Genomic DNA, 14,454 nt, shown 5'->3' with positions numbered 1-14,454 from the left:
AAGACCATTTACTCATTAATGAAAAAATTATATATACCATTTCAAGTATATAACATGTTTATGTACATCAAACTATGATGATTTACTATGCACACCAATAACATGTAGTGGACAATTATTTCATTGACTGTTTATGTTTACGTTTTTTATTTTTTGGTAGAGTTATGATGATTTGTGATGTCTTCGCAGTTTGGAATTGGATATTGGGTGGAGAGATATTTTTCTCTCACGTTTTTGTGAATTATTTTTTAATATACATCAAATTATGATTTGGAGCAAAGAGAATTTTTCCTTTAGAGAATGAGCCAAGTAGTATCCAATAGGGTGCAAAATGGCACGCATCATTGAGCAATGTCCATGATATTTTTATTTCAAGAAGGGTGTAGTGAGTAGAGGATCATGAGCAAATAAGGGGGTCTACATGGAGCCACCCTTGCAAATATTAAATTGAAAACCAAACAAACCGTAATTTTGGTATTACATACAAACAAATCTTCATCTTCATTGATCACACAAACAATTATTCTTCTTTGTAGTATAATATGGAATGTTGTTGGAAACGCTGCTGGGTAGCTCAAATTGCAATCTCAACCAGGCTCCCTTGTTTGACCTTAATTTAGGCTCCAAACATCCTGAAAGTATATATGGTAGAATTTTTTTGAATTGTTATGTGGCTTCAGTGGAAAGAAAGATAGAAAACAAGACAATTGTAGGGATCTTACTCTTTACCTTTGCAATCGAGACTGTGAGCGTCTTGTGCTGCACATCAATTATGAACAATATATGTTATTAGTGCCCCAAGAGGTAATATTAACATATGCAAAATTATATTATGTGATCATGTTCAAAGTCTTCCTCTACTTTGCTTTTAGATTAACATGCCTTGGTGTGGGCTGTGATTTGGCAGTTGGCTTTGGCACTGGTTGTTCAGCCTCATCACTTGGGATAGGCACATTCTTCACCTGCAAAAATGCCAATGGAAAGAAGTCTCTAAATCTTGAACATAATAAAATGAGAATAAATATGAGATGCATTGTATTATATAAGCATAATAACATACCAAGTTCCGATACTGGAGATTAAAGAACATCTGGATGTATCTTTGTTTAGCTTGTTTCTGCTCTTTGTTCAACTGCCTCCAGAAAGTATAAGTGCTCCCCATGTTCAACACCTTGTTTGCATATATCTTCCAAGTGTAGCTACAAAATTAAGATAACTTGTTTTAAAAACCATAGGAGAAGATGTTGGTTTTCTGATACTGCACATTTCAATATGAATGAACTCAACCAAACAAGTAGGGATTCATGTGTACTTACCATTCGTATATTCGCTGCAAACCTGCTTTCGAAAACCTGTCCCAGTATGTAGCATCAGTCTTGGACTTCTCAAAGAAATCAGCAATTTTGTTGCTTGCTTCATCACCATTGTTGGGATCAATATGGAAACCGGAGATCCCATCCACAATGATTTCAGCTGGGCCTCCTTGGTTGGTTGCAAAGGTGGGCAGTCCACAGTTCATTGCCTCTATGACAGTAAGACCAAAAGCTTCATAGAGGGCAGGTTGCACAAAAGCTCCCCTTGTGTCAGCAATACAACGGTAGAGTTCTCCATTTCGGTTCCTATCAGTCTGTGCAGCTATCCATCTGATCTGGCCCCTAAGCTGGTACTTTTCTATCAGTGTATGCATCTTTTTTATTTCTGCAATTTCTTCTCTATCTTTTGATTTTGAAGGGTCAAAGAACCCCCCAACTACAGCAAGGTTAACCAAATTTCTCAGCCTCTTGTTTTTACCATACCACTCAACCAAACCAGTAATGTTTTTAACAGTGTCAAGCCTTGCCATTGAGAAGATGATAGGTTTCTTCCTGTCTGCTAGAAATCCTCTGTTCCAAAAATGGTTTAGGTAGATGTTAGATTACTAGTGATCTTCATTTGAAGTCTAAAAAGAATGATTTGTTATTCCAGAACTTACATATGTTCACTGTTATCCTCTTTACTATACAGCAGTTCTTCGATGGCAGGATGAAATGATGTGAGCCGTTTCTGCTTCTCTGTATAGGGGAAATAGACAGACTGATCGGCCCCCGGTGCAGCAATGTTAAATTTGGGATCAAATACATTGATGCCTGAAACAACTCTACAGAGCCCTGGCAGTGTAAATGCAGTATGGCTTTCGTATTGTCCTGGTCTGTCTTTGCTGCAAACAACATCCAAGTACATTATAAACTATAAATGCATTCATTTGGTAAGCCCTGTCATATATAGGTATAATAGTTGTTTTCTCTAACCTTCCTGCAATTTCCTGGTATGTGCTTGCTATGACAAAATCTGTGGCATTCATTGAAATTGTGTCAGCAAGAAATTGGCATGAGAAGTGATACTTAGGATCTAATTCCTTCCACTTGATGTCTGAATCTTCATATTTGGTCTTCTCCAAGGCATGAGCAATAGTTGCCTGGTTTTGATGTGCTAGGTTAGTAGATATGAAGTGGGAGAAAATGTGTTATGTGTATCTATAAGCTGAATGAATACTGACCTGAGTAATCCCTAGTTTATTAGCCATGAGAGATGCCACTAAATTCCCATCACTATAGTTTCCAATAATAAGATCTGGCTTTCCTTCCATAATGTCGAGGACTTTTGCAGAAGCATCCTAGTAATTTGAAAGAGATGGAGATTAAGAACAGAAAGCACATTAAAAAAAAAAATTCAATTAGTGAACACTGTAAGAGCATGGATTAAATTGTTGAGGGAAACATGCCTGTGCAAACAATTCAAGGTAGGGATAGATGTCAAAACGAGAAACCCAGCGCCGTAGGATCCCCTTTTCTGTCCTAAATGGCACCCTAAGAATGTTAGAGTACTTAGTGCCATTGATCGGTTCCAACTCCTGGTTGCACTTAGTTCCCTTTGCTTCAGGTATGAGTCTTGTTACCTATCCAAGCCAAGAATGTAGTTAGATAATACTAACTAGTAACTAGACCAAATGGCCTTCATGAGGAATTTTTCCATTGTTGTATATGAAACTCACCACAAGAATTTGAGGCTTCACAGTAAGCCCTTGTTGCTTAATTCTGAGGAGCAGTTCCTCTTCCAGAGCTTGCACTTGATCCAGAATATAAACTACCTGTTTTTAATAGCAGGATTGAAAAGCTTACAGCTTAGTAACTAATGCCAACCCAAAGAGACTTAGCTTATCTGATACAGTATTTAAATTTATACCTGCCCACCGGTGTCTGGCAAGCCAAGAACATCTGCTTGGCCAAAGTAGCCATGAGGAGAGAATATTACAACATTGAATATTGTTGGAAGTCTGCTGAAAAACCTTTCCAAGTTCAACGGGTCTGGAGCTTGTAGTACTTCTGAAAGTAGTTTCATTGTCTCCTTAGTTCTTTCTGCGGTATCTCCCCAACCCTTCTCAAAGCCCCACTCCTTGAACCTGTAAATGAATGACTTTGGTTTCAGATTTCAAGTTACATGATCCACCAAAAGATAGAAGATGAGAAGTAGAGTCACCTTAGTTCGAAATTGTGGTACGGCATGTCTTTGGGAAGCGCTGAGAGGTACACTTCTGTTACAATCAGTGCCGTCTGAAGCTTTGAGGCAGTGTTGAGGTTCTCATTTAGAATAAGATTCTGTGAATTCAAAATCACATAAATACATTTCAGACCTTGTAATTAGAATGAAATTTTAATTTTTATGTTTCACAGAACTAAATTCCTGGCATTCCCATACTTCTCCTTCATGATTTAGTGAAAGTAAATAATCCACAAGGGGCTGTGCATTCTCCAATCTCCCAGCTAGCTTTGAACTGGTGAACTTGGAAACAAAATTGAGTCCATTTCCAATAGAGGAAGATAGAGTTAAGTGAGGAGTTGAGAAGTCAATTGCTCGAAAATCCACCTCCAATGCATTTTCATCATTTGACCTGCAATGTGAAAGTGTTAACATCACCCAGTCCTGAGCAACAGGATGAGATTTCAACTTCACATGTTTCAATAGCTTGCCTCGTAAATGTTTTGATGCTGTCTCCTCTTTTTTTTTTTTTTTTGGGGGGTAAGAAAAACCTATGTATGTACTTTATCACCTTTATTGAGATACAAAAAGCTGAAATAATTAAAAATAGATGTACCATTTCTCATCATATAAAGTTTCTTTGAATTTCAAGTAGTCTCTGACAGTGATGGACTCAACTGAGAGATCCTCAGAACTGACTTTAACAAATTCCCAATACCCTGGATTTGGTCTTATGGCAAAGACAACAAATGGAGGAATAACAACAGCTTCCTGTGGATAAATATTAAGCAAACATATCAATATATCAGCAAACCAATAATTTATAATTTCACATTCTAATTAGGCCCCAAAAGAAAGAAGGTATAATTAGAAACCTGAGTTGAACACAAAATATAGCCAAGCACTCCCTCCAAGACTTGGTTTCTTTCAACCTTGTCATCTATGACTGTCTCCATTTCACTCATCAAATGGGGAAGCTTCATTATCCTTTTTCCTTTCTCAATGTACTTAGCAAAGCACCTCTTCATATGGTACCGGCTCTGCCTCAGGGCTTCCGGCATGCTCTCAGCTATGGACTCGGATCGTTTGATGGCTGCTCCTGAAGCCATATTGAATAAACTATTGTTTTTAAAGAGACAAAGGCTTCAAGTGTTAAAGAGATGAAGTTGTTTGAGGTTTGGTCACCTTATGTTTCTGCATTTATAGGCTAAGGAATTCATTACGTATGGTGGATGCGGCTGACTTGTTGATGATTGCAGCTTGCTTTTGGTTTCGTCAAGCGCTTAGAAATCTTTGCTTTTTTTGTCATGAAATGTGTCGAAAAGAAAAGTATAAGAAGAGAGATTCACCAAGTGAGGGAAGGAAAAAAAGAAAAGAATCTGATCTCTAGCAGAAGATATTCTGGTTTTAAAGTAGCCGTTTCTCTCTCACGAAACTAATGGTATCATTCTTTCCTTCTTTCTGTCTTCTTGCATTAGTTGGCGTAAGTAAGAATATGGAAAAAGAGGGAAAGATGGCATCTTCATAATAGCTGAGAAATTTTATTGGTTTGTACACTAATCCTAAACTTAAGTAAATAAGATGTGCGACGAGTTGGTCTGTATTCCAACTCCATAATTCCAACTTATGTTAGAAGGATGTAATAAGGGGATTCAAACTCACGATCTAAAAAAACCGTGGGTAGGGAGTTCATGTAGGGTGACATGGGAATACATATGGTCATTGGGCACAAAACGTGGATAACCTACTCCGATGATACCATATTAAAATGTAAGCATTCAACTCAAAACCAATTGACAATAGGTGAAGAGACTCAAGATCGTTTAAATTATTAGCACGACCACGTTTTTCAATATGGGCTAAACGTTACTCTAGTTTGTAGAAAATGACAATGATTATTGGGAGAAAGTTCGTCAAGAAATTAGTTCCTTAATATTTACTAATCTCCACTCTTTGCCTTACCTATCTGTTGGAAAACAACATTTACAAACTGAGTTGCTATGAGAGAACCAAGCCCTCCACTTGACATAGATTGATTGGTGTTGAATTGGGTTAATCAGATGCATTGCTTTATATCCTATACAACGATAAAATCCACGAGACCATAGGAAACGGTTGAAAAACAGAAGACTTATCCTTGCAAATAATTGACCCAACGAAAGGCTTGTTTGTCAGAGGGAGAAATGCAGAGCTGCCTGCATTTCCTTCCACACTTCTTCCCTCCCTATTTCCCCTTGCTCATTAGTCTACTTCATACTCTAGTTTGGTTACAACTATGTTTAAGGAAAATTAAAGCAATTGTTTTGACAATATAAAAGTATTTTATTTTGTTGAACCTATTTTAACTAATTTGCTACTTTCTTTCAATAGTGCTTTTGTTACAATGAAAAGATTGAACTCTTGACCTAGCCTAACACACACACACATATTTCCCCATCCAACCTCACCACTTGGCCTAACCCAATAGCTCACTTCAATTACCTAGCTTAATCCTACCCTAATTTTCTTAGGGCATGTTTTGAAGTGATTCTAGAAGGGCCGGAATCACTTGTGGGGAGAAAACGTTTTTTTCTATATAATCGCCTGTGATTTTAAGCGATTCTTAAGAGAAACACCTCCAAAATCATTCCCAAACAAGCTCTTATTTTCTTTGTGTTTTTTAATCACCTAGCTTAATTTTTGAATTTCCACGACCAAAATATATATATATTGTATGTCGGCCCGTGACCTATGGTCCAAAACACGGTGGTCAGGACCTAACGCCATATAAAATTCTGGGCCTTATATATGGGACATGGGCCAGAAAAGAAAAGGGTGGCGTGCGTGCGCGGGAACAAAAAGCCTAATGAAATTAGGGTTTCCAAGTGGAACATGAGAGCCTATAAATTCAATCGCCTCCTTCCAACACTCTTCACTTTGTGTTTTCGCATAGATAGTGTTAGTAGTTAGGGATTTGAATTTCGGCGTCGATTAAACTGATTACCATCGCTCTCTGAAAAAGAATGGGCGCTGCGTATGAGCCGACGCCAGAGCTATTCGGTTTCTGCGAATCATTGAGGGCCTTCCTATGATTGGTTCTCTCGCAGATTCGGACAAAATTTACGTCTTTATTTTTCGATTTTGTACTATTGCTTCGTTTTAAGTTTGTGTTTGTGTTGAATTTTAGGGATTTGGGATTGAAGTGATGCTACTTTCCCCATATGATCGAAGCTGATTCAAACTTGCGCTATTTTTAATTTCCAAGCCAGAACTCTGATCTTTCCCAAATCCCAACAACTCATTGTTATCTATTCTTCTTTTTGTTTCTTTGTCTTTTGAAATTTCATATCTTTCTTCAGTTTGGGTTTTGATATTTGGTGTTGTTGTGTTTTGAATGATTTTTATTTTTGAAATTGGAAAAAAACCATAGAAAGAAAAGATGGAAGTGATGATTATTTCCCCAAATGATCGAAACTGAACAAACTGAGCGACTTATATCTCTGTATTACACAGAGACACCAAGCCAGGTGTTTCTGATCCATCTTCATTCTTTATATCAGATCTCACTGACTTGCTTTTGAATTTTGAATTTTGTTGTTTACTTATTGCTCCTTGAGAAGCACCGAAATCTACATTCTCTGTTCTTCCTTTTGTTTCTTTGTCTTTTGAAATTTCAAATCTTTTTTCAGTTTGATTTTTCAAATTTTGAGTCTTGAATGTTTTTTTATTTTTGCAATTGGAAAAAACCATAGATGGAAGTGATGATTATTTCCCCAAATGATCGAAACTGAACAAACTGAGCGACTTATATCTCTGTATTAAACAGAGACACCAAGCCAGGTGTTTCTGATCCATCTTTTAATGGCTTGCTATTTTTTATCTTTTCTTGGTAAGTAGTTTTCCTCTAAGTAGCTTGAGTCTGTATAGCATTAAATCTGATTTTAAACCTTCTGTTATGTTTGTTTTTCTTTTCCTGACCCTCACTCTCTCTCTCTCTCACGACAGGCCACCACCACCAGGCCTCCACCCGCTAAGCCAGTTCCAAGTGCTTTGCTCCATGTGCGTAGGAGCTTTGAACAAAAAATACAAAAAAGAGCCAAGTTAAGTACACAACAAGAAAAATCAAGTATAAATCTGTACCTATATTGAAAGAAAATCAAGAGTTAACCTGACCGTTGAAAAAATGAACTACGAGTCTTGTGAGAAGTGACGTTATCTTGGACACACTCCTTGGAGGCAATTTTAAAGAGAATCAGTCGATGCATAAACCCATATAAGTTGGCCAAACTGACACAAAAATGGAACTGCTAACGCCCGTGGTTGCAGTGGGTTTCTCAAACTGTAATACAAAATCATGCATAAAGAAATTTATAAAATGGTAGAGGCACCTCCATGAAGTTTACAAGACGGAATCAATATATAGGTTTTGGAAGAATAAAAGAAATCAAGAATCCAATGGTAGAAGAAGAGAGAGAGGCAGACGAAGGTTTGGCTGGTGAGTGAGTATAAGGTTGAGAAATTAATGCCCCACATGAATATTTGTAATCGAATACTTTTTGTTTTTTGGGTACGAAATAATCGAATACTCTCAAAACCAAGAATCGGATCAACTATGGGGTGACTTTTGGACATTGATCAATCACTGCCTAAGTTTCTCTCAAACCTCTACCCCTTGACTCAATATATAGGAACAAACTAACACCCAAGATTTTATCAACATCCCTCATGTCAATATCTTCTCCTATCCAGCCACATACAACAAAAAATAACAATATAAAGAAACTGGACTTATTTCATTTCTGGGATGAGTTATTTTGATGAAATAGAGAACTTACTATTTCATCACAATAAGCAATGCAATCGACCAGGATTTTCTTATAACTAAGCCTCCACTCCACAGCTAATCTCCACCTCTCCTTTGACTCCATACTACTTCTTTCTCCCTTCTGAAGAACATTAGCTTTAAAAGCACAAATCTCATCTCTACAAGTGGATGACACATTGTTGAGCTCCAAAGGGGCATCAAGATTTTGGATTTTGTCAATGGCACTTAATAACAAATTATCATCTTCAAAAGATGTTGGCAGATTCTTCAAAATGGTAGTGCACTTCTTTGAAATCCATCTCAAGATAAACATCTCATTTTGAATTGAGAGCTGGAGTCCTGAATAAACAAGGTGTCCAACAGACCTCCGCTGGTTCTGTGGGGTTGCCCATAATCGCAAAGTAGACAGTAGCGCAAAAGATGGCTTCCCATTCTGATGGATGAATAATGACTCCTTTGGCCACGAACAGGACGAATATATTTCAGGTTCCAAGGGGATAAAAACTTTGTCATTTGGATTTTCATTTAAGAGAAAGCCATAGTGCTCAAGAAGCTCCAGATTTGTATACGTTCCATAGCTTAAAAGGACCTGCAGACAATAAAGTATCATTTAAATCCAAACCTCTCGTCCCAATCTCAAAAATCCAACTCTAGACCTAAGATAACCCAATGCAATCAAATGGCTACCTGTTGTCCTATATCAAGACAGTGGTAATAACTTTCAAGTGAATAGTTGATAACAATTTATTGAAATTGGTAGTAAGAGTATCAAACAGAACTGAAATGATACAGCCTTAAAACATTTTTATCTTTCTTAGAAAAGTGACATTTCATATTTGTTCCACCAGTGATAATCCATGGATTACATTTATACAGTACACCGTGTTTCATATCGTGGGCAGAGTGCAATGCATCTCAGACTATGCAGTGTTTCATAAGGTGGTAACCATACATTGCATGTTTGAAATCTAATTTAGTTCTCGAAACCTAAACTAACTTTTCCTCACTTTTTACAGAACAAAGAAATTTAAGATTTCAATGGACAAAGCAACACAGTAAGTGGCTGCTAACTGAAGCCATTTAACCATTTACAGTAGTTATGATAAAACAATTAATTTCTTTAGAAGCACTTTACAGTTTTTGTTTTTGCTAAATGCATAATCATATTATTCTCAAGAAACTTCTAGCATCCTAATATTTAAAGCTCAGTTTCTCGAACTAAAAAGTTTCTGCACTCTGAAAGTATCATGGAATTATTTATGAACCTATGAGATTATGATGCATCAATCTTAGCCATTTACTTTCTAGTGATTGTGGAATCAAAACAGACCAGATATCTACGAAACCATAAGAGAATGAACCTTGCCCTACAGAGTCCACGTAATTCCTTACACGTTACATAAGAGAACTACAAGCTACTGCTAGCAACAGAGTGAACTGAGTGGCATTACATGATATCAGAGAGACAGCTCAGATACCTAGCTAATGCCAGAGAGCACTACTATCCCAAATTGTATCACCAGAGATATTCTATAGCACCTGCAGCCAGACTACTACTGCAACATATGCTTGGAAATTCTTGAAAACTTTCATCAAAATCAAAGCATCCACAACTGATTCTCTTTTCAACAACTCGCCAAAAGCACCATTACATCCTCCAAGCTTTTGAATGCTCTTCTTCTTTAAGTTTTCCTTTTCCCCCTTTTCTAACCACTAAACACTCCTTAAACTCTAATTCGTCCATCCACCCACATGTTAGACTACCTAAATCGCAAATAACATAACTTGTTTCACATCACTATTTGTAGGGCCACTGGTAAAAACCAACTTTAGAATTTCCTTTGCCTCTTTTTAGCCCCAAAATAAAGTCCCTTTTCTTACCCTTTGAGAATCCCAAAATCCTAAGCAATGGCACTAGCTTTGTTAGAAAAGGAACATCCTCTTCAGAAGCCAAAGACCAAACATGATGGCCTAACTCTGGCAAAATTGTGCTTTCTTACCCAAAGAGAAATTTTTATGGTAATCAAGAGTCAGTTCATTGATGTCTTTTTCAAATTTCATTCAAGAATAAGTTAATTTTTAAAGATAGACTAAATATCTAATCTATGTTTTGGGGCACCTTGAAGAAACAAAGATGGACTAACCTAATAAATGACCACAAAATATACACGCACTGTGAAACTATGTCAACTTTACATCCCATAACTAAAGGAAAATTTGCATATTGAAGGGCCAGAATGTAAGGGATGTAAATCACTTAACCATTCTCAGCTACTGGTGAATATTAAGAGAGATGTAAATCATTTCAGTGTAGTTACATGTCACCCATGAAAGTAGAAAAATGAAATTTAGAATGAGTACCAGAAAGCTGTAATGCAACAATAAACTGTATCTTGAATAGGAGACAAAGAAGCCCATATTACCTGCTCTCCTTTTTTGTAACTTTTCTTAGCATAGAAGCAATATGCATCTACATCCTTCTCAAACCCTCCATCAGTTAATCTTCGTGAATCAGAAACAAGCTGCTCCACATCTGCCATACCCGAAGTATCCTCATTCACTAAGTCATGCATTGTATGCTCCATACTTTCACAACGAGATGGCTCTTCTCCAGGTGCAGAGTAATTAAATAAGTCTCCCACAGGACATAAGCACCCAGCTGCATCCCATGGTATATGCAATGTCCTTGAGGATATCTTTAAAGGAGATAAACAATTTAACGATTTGAAGCATTGGTATATTAATTAAAAAGAACAGAAGGTCCAATCGTTACTCCATAAAACAAGTAATAGAAGTGATCAACAATGTGGATTAAACAATCAGAGAAATATAAGTCCTCAAACCCGGGAAAAAGTATACTCACAGTTGCAGAAGCCCAAAGCCATGCTTTAAAGGTCAGAAGTTGAGGCTTGAGCTTAAGTTGTTTCATGAGCGCATTAGCTTCTTTCCACTCATATTCAGCCTTCAATGTGGCCTTCTCAGCAGCCCAGATAGCATCATCCACCTAGAAACCATATCAGATATTGCAAAAGCAAATTTTCAACACAAATTCTAAATCCTGATCAAGAAAAAGAAAAACTTAAGTGAGCAGAATGTAACTGAACTTGCAGAGCTTGCTTCTCAAATTCACCAAAAGTTGCTAAAATGTCATAACTGCGCGGTAAATTCATAAGGTAAGGGTGCCACCATGAAATCTTCCCTTTACCCATTTCATAGAGTAAACAAACAGCCAATATCTGCATAGCATGAAATGATAAAAGAATTTAATTTTATCAAAAACAGACAATTGGGTTATCAATACAGCAAAAGAACAAGTAAGAAAAACCTGGGTAGGGGACAGAGAGTGATGGGCATAATCATTGACAGAAAGGGAGAGTTTTTCATCTTTCAATAACAGACTTTCCTTTGTCATCAAAACTGATTTTGGAACTTTGAGAAGTAACTCTCCTTCTCTAAGATCACGGGCAGCCCCCAAACCTCTCCTGCAGCATTTTAGTGAGTTGTGAGCAGAAGTTGCTTAATTTACAGAGGGCTAGCGATTGTGGATATTAATCTAGTAATTGCATACCCGCCAGCGCTAGGAAAGTAGGAGACGGAGAGAGAGTGACCCAAACACGAATCCCCGCAACAAGTTGAGTCTGATATTCCAATCTCTGCTGCCCATTTCAAAAGCCTTTCGAGGTCTCCTTGTCCTTGCTCCATCTCCCACCCTACCCCTTTTTTCTCTCCTTTCAGACTTCTGTTACTTGTTAATATTTGTCCAAAAAAATTGTTTGTCTATCTAGCTAGTTAATAACATTTTCAAAATTTTCAGTTCTAGCTGGTTGTGTACAGGCTTCATAACTAATGCGTTTGTCTGTCTACTTCAATTTGTTTTATATTTATTTGCGTTTGTACTAGAGAAATATGTAAGTCCTCCAACCCAAGAGGCTAAACCTAAAATATCCTAATTATTGCCTTAAAACCTCTCCTAACCCAAGAAAGTGAAGGGGCTAAAAATTTACCCGAATACCAGTCTAAGTATTGCCTGGACCCAAAACTATTCAGTGGAGCCCACCAACATATGGCACAACCTATGTGCATTAGAAAAGACAATGGGGCCTGCGATGGGGCCAGCGTTGGTGGCTTTGTCTGCTGGCCCAGTCCACGTGTCTGCTCCTGGTCAAGTGGCGGTTGCAATTCAAATATCTTTTTTTTTAATTTAAAAAAAAAATCTAATAGTAACTTTTAAAAAAAGACTGGCCCACGCTGCTAGCTTTATTACAGCTTAAAGTGACCGTTCAATTCAAATTTCCTTTTAAAAAAATAATAATTTTAATAGTAACTTTAAATCAACGATCTAGATTAAATCTAAGCTATTTTAACATTAAAAAAAAAAAGATTCAACGGCTGAAATTTAAATCCAACAGTCAAAATAATATTTTAAATTAATCCAAATCAGATCCAACCCCAAAACTCACTCTAAACTCTATAAATACTCACCCATTTCTCAATTAATCTACCAAAAACATTTTTTCTATTTCTCAATTAACCGTGAGAGGGAAGATCGCCATCGCAATCTCATGTCCACAACGATCCAGGAGGGCCAGAGCAAGACAATATGAGCTGGAGCCAAGCATTACATACGAGTACAACCAAGATAGGCAGACTCTCTCTGATTACATAATTCGTCATAATAGAGTTCGATCTCCACATGTGCATCAGAGTCTCCAACATGATTTGATCAATCAACTTTGGATGAGCTTTGGAGATGGTGAATGAGGTCGACAATTGTTTCAATTCTCCTTTTGTGTTTCAATTATCTTGTGTGTTTATTTTTGGAAAAAAAAATTAAATTTATGGAATTTCAATTTTTTTTAGGTCAAATTGTTCAAAAAATTGAATTATGGCGTTATTTAAAAAGATTAAATAAAGAAAAGTTTTCCATTAAAAAAAAAAATTAGACTTAAACCATTCTTAAACAATTTAATAAAGTTGTAGACTTAAAATTTGAGTTCGGAGGGTTGGGAGAAAAAACGATTTGAGTCCAGACAAAATCCAAATAGTTACTTTTTGAAGGGGGAAAATTTGGGTTTAGCCCCTCATGGGTTGGAGAAGGCCTTATTATACTTTAGGCATGGAAAAGAACTCATGATGGCCAATTCCCCACTTAATTCATAATTATTTAATTATTGGTCAGTTTCTTGGCTTCGGTAACGGCTCCAGGATTTTTACCCTAAGATGTCAACATGTAAAAGTTCCCAAATTCTTTTAGACGATACTTCTTTATAATCCTTTATAACGGATGCACCACAGATCAATGAAGCTATAATGAATAGACTGCAATAGAATAATCTGTTCTTTGAATATGACAGTGTAGAGGCCTGACAAAAACCAGTTAGACAATATTAAAATCTTGGAAGCTAAGCTAACCAACAACAAATGTTGAGCTTTTCCTTCCCAAACTTTGGGAAAAAAAAATTCAGTGATTCATTACTCCAAATTCCTTATAACAGTGGAACTCTCTCGCTCTTTAGTAAATTTTCATGTCCATGTGCCGCCAGCTATGATAAAAAAAATAATTATAACTCAGTCTCAAATTCAACGTCTCCTCTTTGGGTTATTTCAACAAACAGTTGGCAAGCAACACCTACCAAGGGGTCAAAGATCAAAGCTTACATGGAGGTAGGCCTCATCATTTGGCCTGGGGGCCCGTCCGGCCCATTGAAAAAAAGGCCAGCCCGACCCGTTATGGGCTTTGAGAGGGCCCGGCCCGCTTGGACTTGGGCCGGACTTGGGCTTGGGTGTTTGAAGCCCGGCCTGCCCACAAAAGCCCGGCCCGTTAGGCCCGCATACATATATAATTATGTATAAATAAGGGTTTAGGATTAGGATTACATCACTTGAATGACAAATCCCCCTCTTTAATTTTTGTGTGTGTGTTACTTGTTATAAAAATTATGTTTCTTTCCATTGAATTCTACTCATTCTTAGTTTATAATTGGATGATTAGCACATTAATTTGTGTCATTTATTAATACAACAATTATATATATATAATAAGGCAAACAACATATCATATCACCAAACATAATTATACCACCAAATATAATCATACTTTTCTTTAACACATCACCAAACATTTGCATATTTAT

The 14,454-nt window shown here is 37.0% G+C and overlaps 2 protein-coding genes, 1 long non-coding RNA gene and 3 other non-coding genes across 10 annotated transcripts; 4 read left to right on the top strand and 2 right to left on the bottom strand.

Annotated features, from left to right (window-relative positions):
* Nucleotides 1–325: 325 nt before the first annotated feature.
* Nucleotides 326–6,353, bottom strand: LOC110765091 (sucrose synthase 7). Of its 3 annotated transcripts, XM_021968145.2 has the most exons (16): nucleotides 4,702–6,353; nucleotides 4,392–4,615; nucleotides 4,133–4,287; nucleotides 3,736–3,928; nucleotides 3,517–3,635; nucleotides 3,223–3,439; nucleotides 3,032–3,127; nucleotides 2,762–2,935; nucleotides 2,537–2,653; nucleotides 2,289–2,455; nucleotides 1,973–2,197; nucleotides 1,317–1,883; nucleotides 1,061–1,199; nucleotides 883–962; nucleotides 730–759; nucleotides 326–632 (listed from the first exon to the last, which is right to left on the bottom strand). In XM_021968145.2, the coding sequence occupies exons 2-16, from the start codon at nucleotides 4,575–4,577 to the stop codon at nucleotides 617–619; spliced, it is 2,481 nt and encodes an 826-aa protein (XP_021823837.1). In that variant the 5' UTR covers nucleotides 4,578–4,615; nucleotides 4,702–6,353; the 3' UTR covers nucleotides 326–616. The 3 variants fall into 3 exon arrangements, with proteins under 3 accessions (XP_021823837.1, XP_021823836.1, XP_021823835.1); XM_021968144.2 differs by lacking the exon at nucleotides 4,702–6,353 and having other exon boundaries at nucleotides 723–759; nucleotides 4,392–4,694; XM_021968143.2 differs by lacking the exon at nucleotides 4,702–6,353 and having other exon boundaries at nucleotides 4,392–4,694.
* Nucleotides 6,354–6,691: 338 nt separating this feature from the next.
* On the top strand, nucleotides 6,692–6,777 carry LOC148295413 (small nucleolar RNA Z103). The gene has a single exon (XR_015834960.1). It is a non-coding gene; the product is annotated as a small nucleolar RNA Z103 (small nucleolar RNA).
* Nucleotides 6,778–6,934: 157 nt separating this feature from the next.
* Nucleotides 6,935–7,037, top strand: LOC148295412 (small nucleolar RNA Z103). The gene has a single exon (XR_015834958.1). It is a non-coding gene; the product is annotated as a small nucleolar RNA Z103 (small nucleolar RNA).
* Nucleotides 7,038–7,041: 4 nt separating this feature from the next.
* On the top strand, nucleotides 7,042–7,566 carry LOC110765094 (uncharacterized). Its single transcript, XR_002527983.2, has 2 exons — nucleotides 7,042–7,384; nucleotides 7,501–7,566. It is a non-coding gene; the product is annotated as an uncharacterized LOC110765094 (long non-coding RNA).
* Nucleotides 7,248–7,350, top strand: LOC148295411 (small nucleolar RNA Z103). Its single transcript, XR_015834957.1, has one exon. It is a non-coding gene; the product is annotated as a small nucleolar RNA Z103 (small nucleolar RNA).
* On the bottom strand, nucleotides 7,500–12,154 carry SDG40 (SET domain group 40). 3 transcript variants are annotated; one of them, XR_015834476.1, is made up of 8 exons: nucleotides 11,889–12,154; nucleotides 11,646–11,802; nucleotides 11,425–11,556; nucleotides 11,184–11,324; nucleotides 10,744–11,016; nucleotides 8,331–8,909; nucleotides 7,664–7,834; nucleotides 7,500–7,565 (listed from the first exon to the last, which is right to left on the bottom strand). XR_015834476.1 is itself a non-coding variant. In XM_021968146.2 (7 exons), exons 1-7 carry the CDS (start codon nucleotides 12,020–12,022, stop codon nucleotides 7,748–7,750), a joined length of 1,503 nt encoding a protein of 500 aa, XP_021823838.1. In that variant the 5' UTR covers nucleotides 12,023–12,154; the 3' UTR covers nucleotides 7,500–7,747. The 3 variants fall into 3 exon arrangements, 1 of the variants encoding a protein (XP_021823838.1); XR_015834477.1 differs by having other exon boundaries at nucleotides 7,669–7,834; XM_021968146.2 differs by having other exon boundaries at nucleotides 7,500–7,834.
* Between the last annotated feature and the right edge of the window lie 2,300 nt (nucleotides 12,155–14,454).

The sequence above is a fragment of the Prunus avium genome, chromosome 3 (assembly GCF_965620075.1).
Source record: "Prunus avium chromosome 3, drPruAviu1.hap1.1, whole genome shotgun sequence".
Lineage (NCBI taxonomy): Eukaryota > Viridiplantae > Streptophyta > Magnoliopsida > Rosales > Rosaceae > Prunus > Prunus avium.
Note: the sequence above shows the minus strand (reverse complement) of the source record. Positions and strands in the feature narration are given on the sequence as shown.

Excerpts from the sequence above, each read along its gene's own strand:
- LOC110765091 (XM_021968143.2), bottom strand. The coding sequence starts at position 4,625 with ATGGCTTCAGGAGCAGCCATCAAACGATCCGAGTCCATAGCTGAGAGC. Across the intron at positions 3,440-3,516 it reads TACCACAATTTCGAACTAAG|GTTCAAGGAGTGGGGCTTTG; the intron begins GTGACTCTACTT and ends ATTCATTTACAG. Across the intron at positions 3,128-3,222 it reads TGCCAGACACCGGTGGGCAG|GTAGTTTATATTCTGGATCA; the intron begins GTATAAATTTAA and ends TATTAAAAACAG.
- SDG40 (XM_021968146.2), bottom strand. The coding sequence starts at position 12,022 with ATGGAGCAAGGACAAGGAGACCTCGAAAGGCTTTTGAAATGGGCAGCA. Across the intron at positions 11,803-11,888 it reads TACTTTCCTAGCGCTGGCGG|GAGAGGTTTGGGGGCTGCCC; the intron begins GTATGCAATTAC and ends AAAATGCTGCAG. Across the intron at positions 7,835-8,330 it reads TTGCTTATTGTGATGAAATA|TTTGAGAAACCCACTGCAAC; the intron begins GTAAGTTCTCTA and ends TTTGTATTACAG.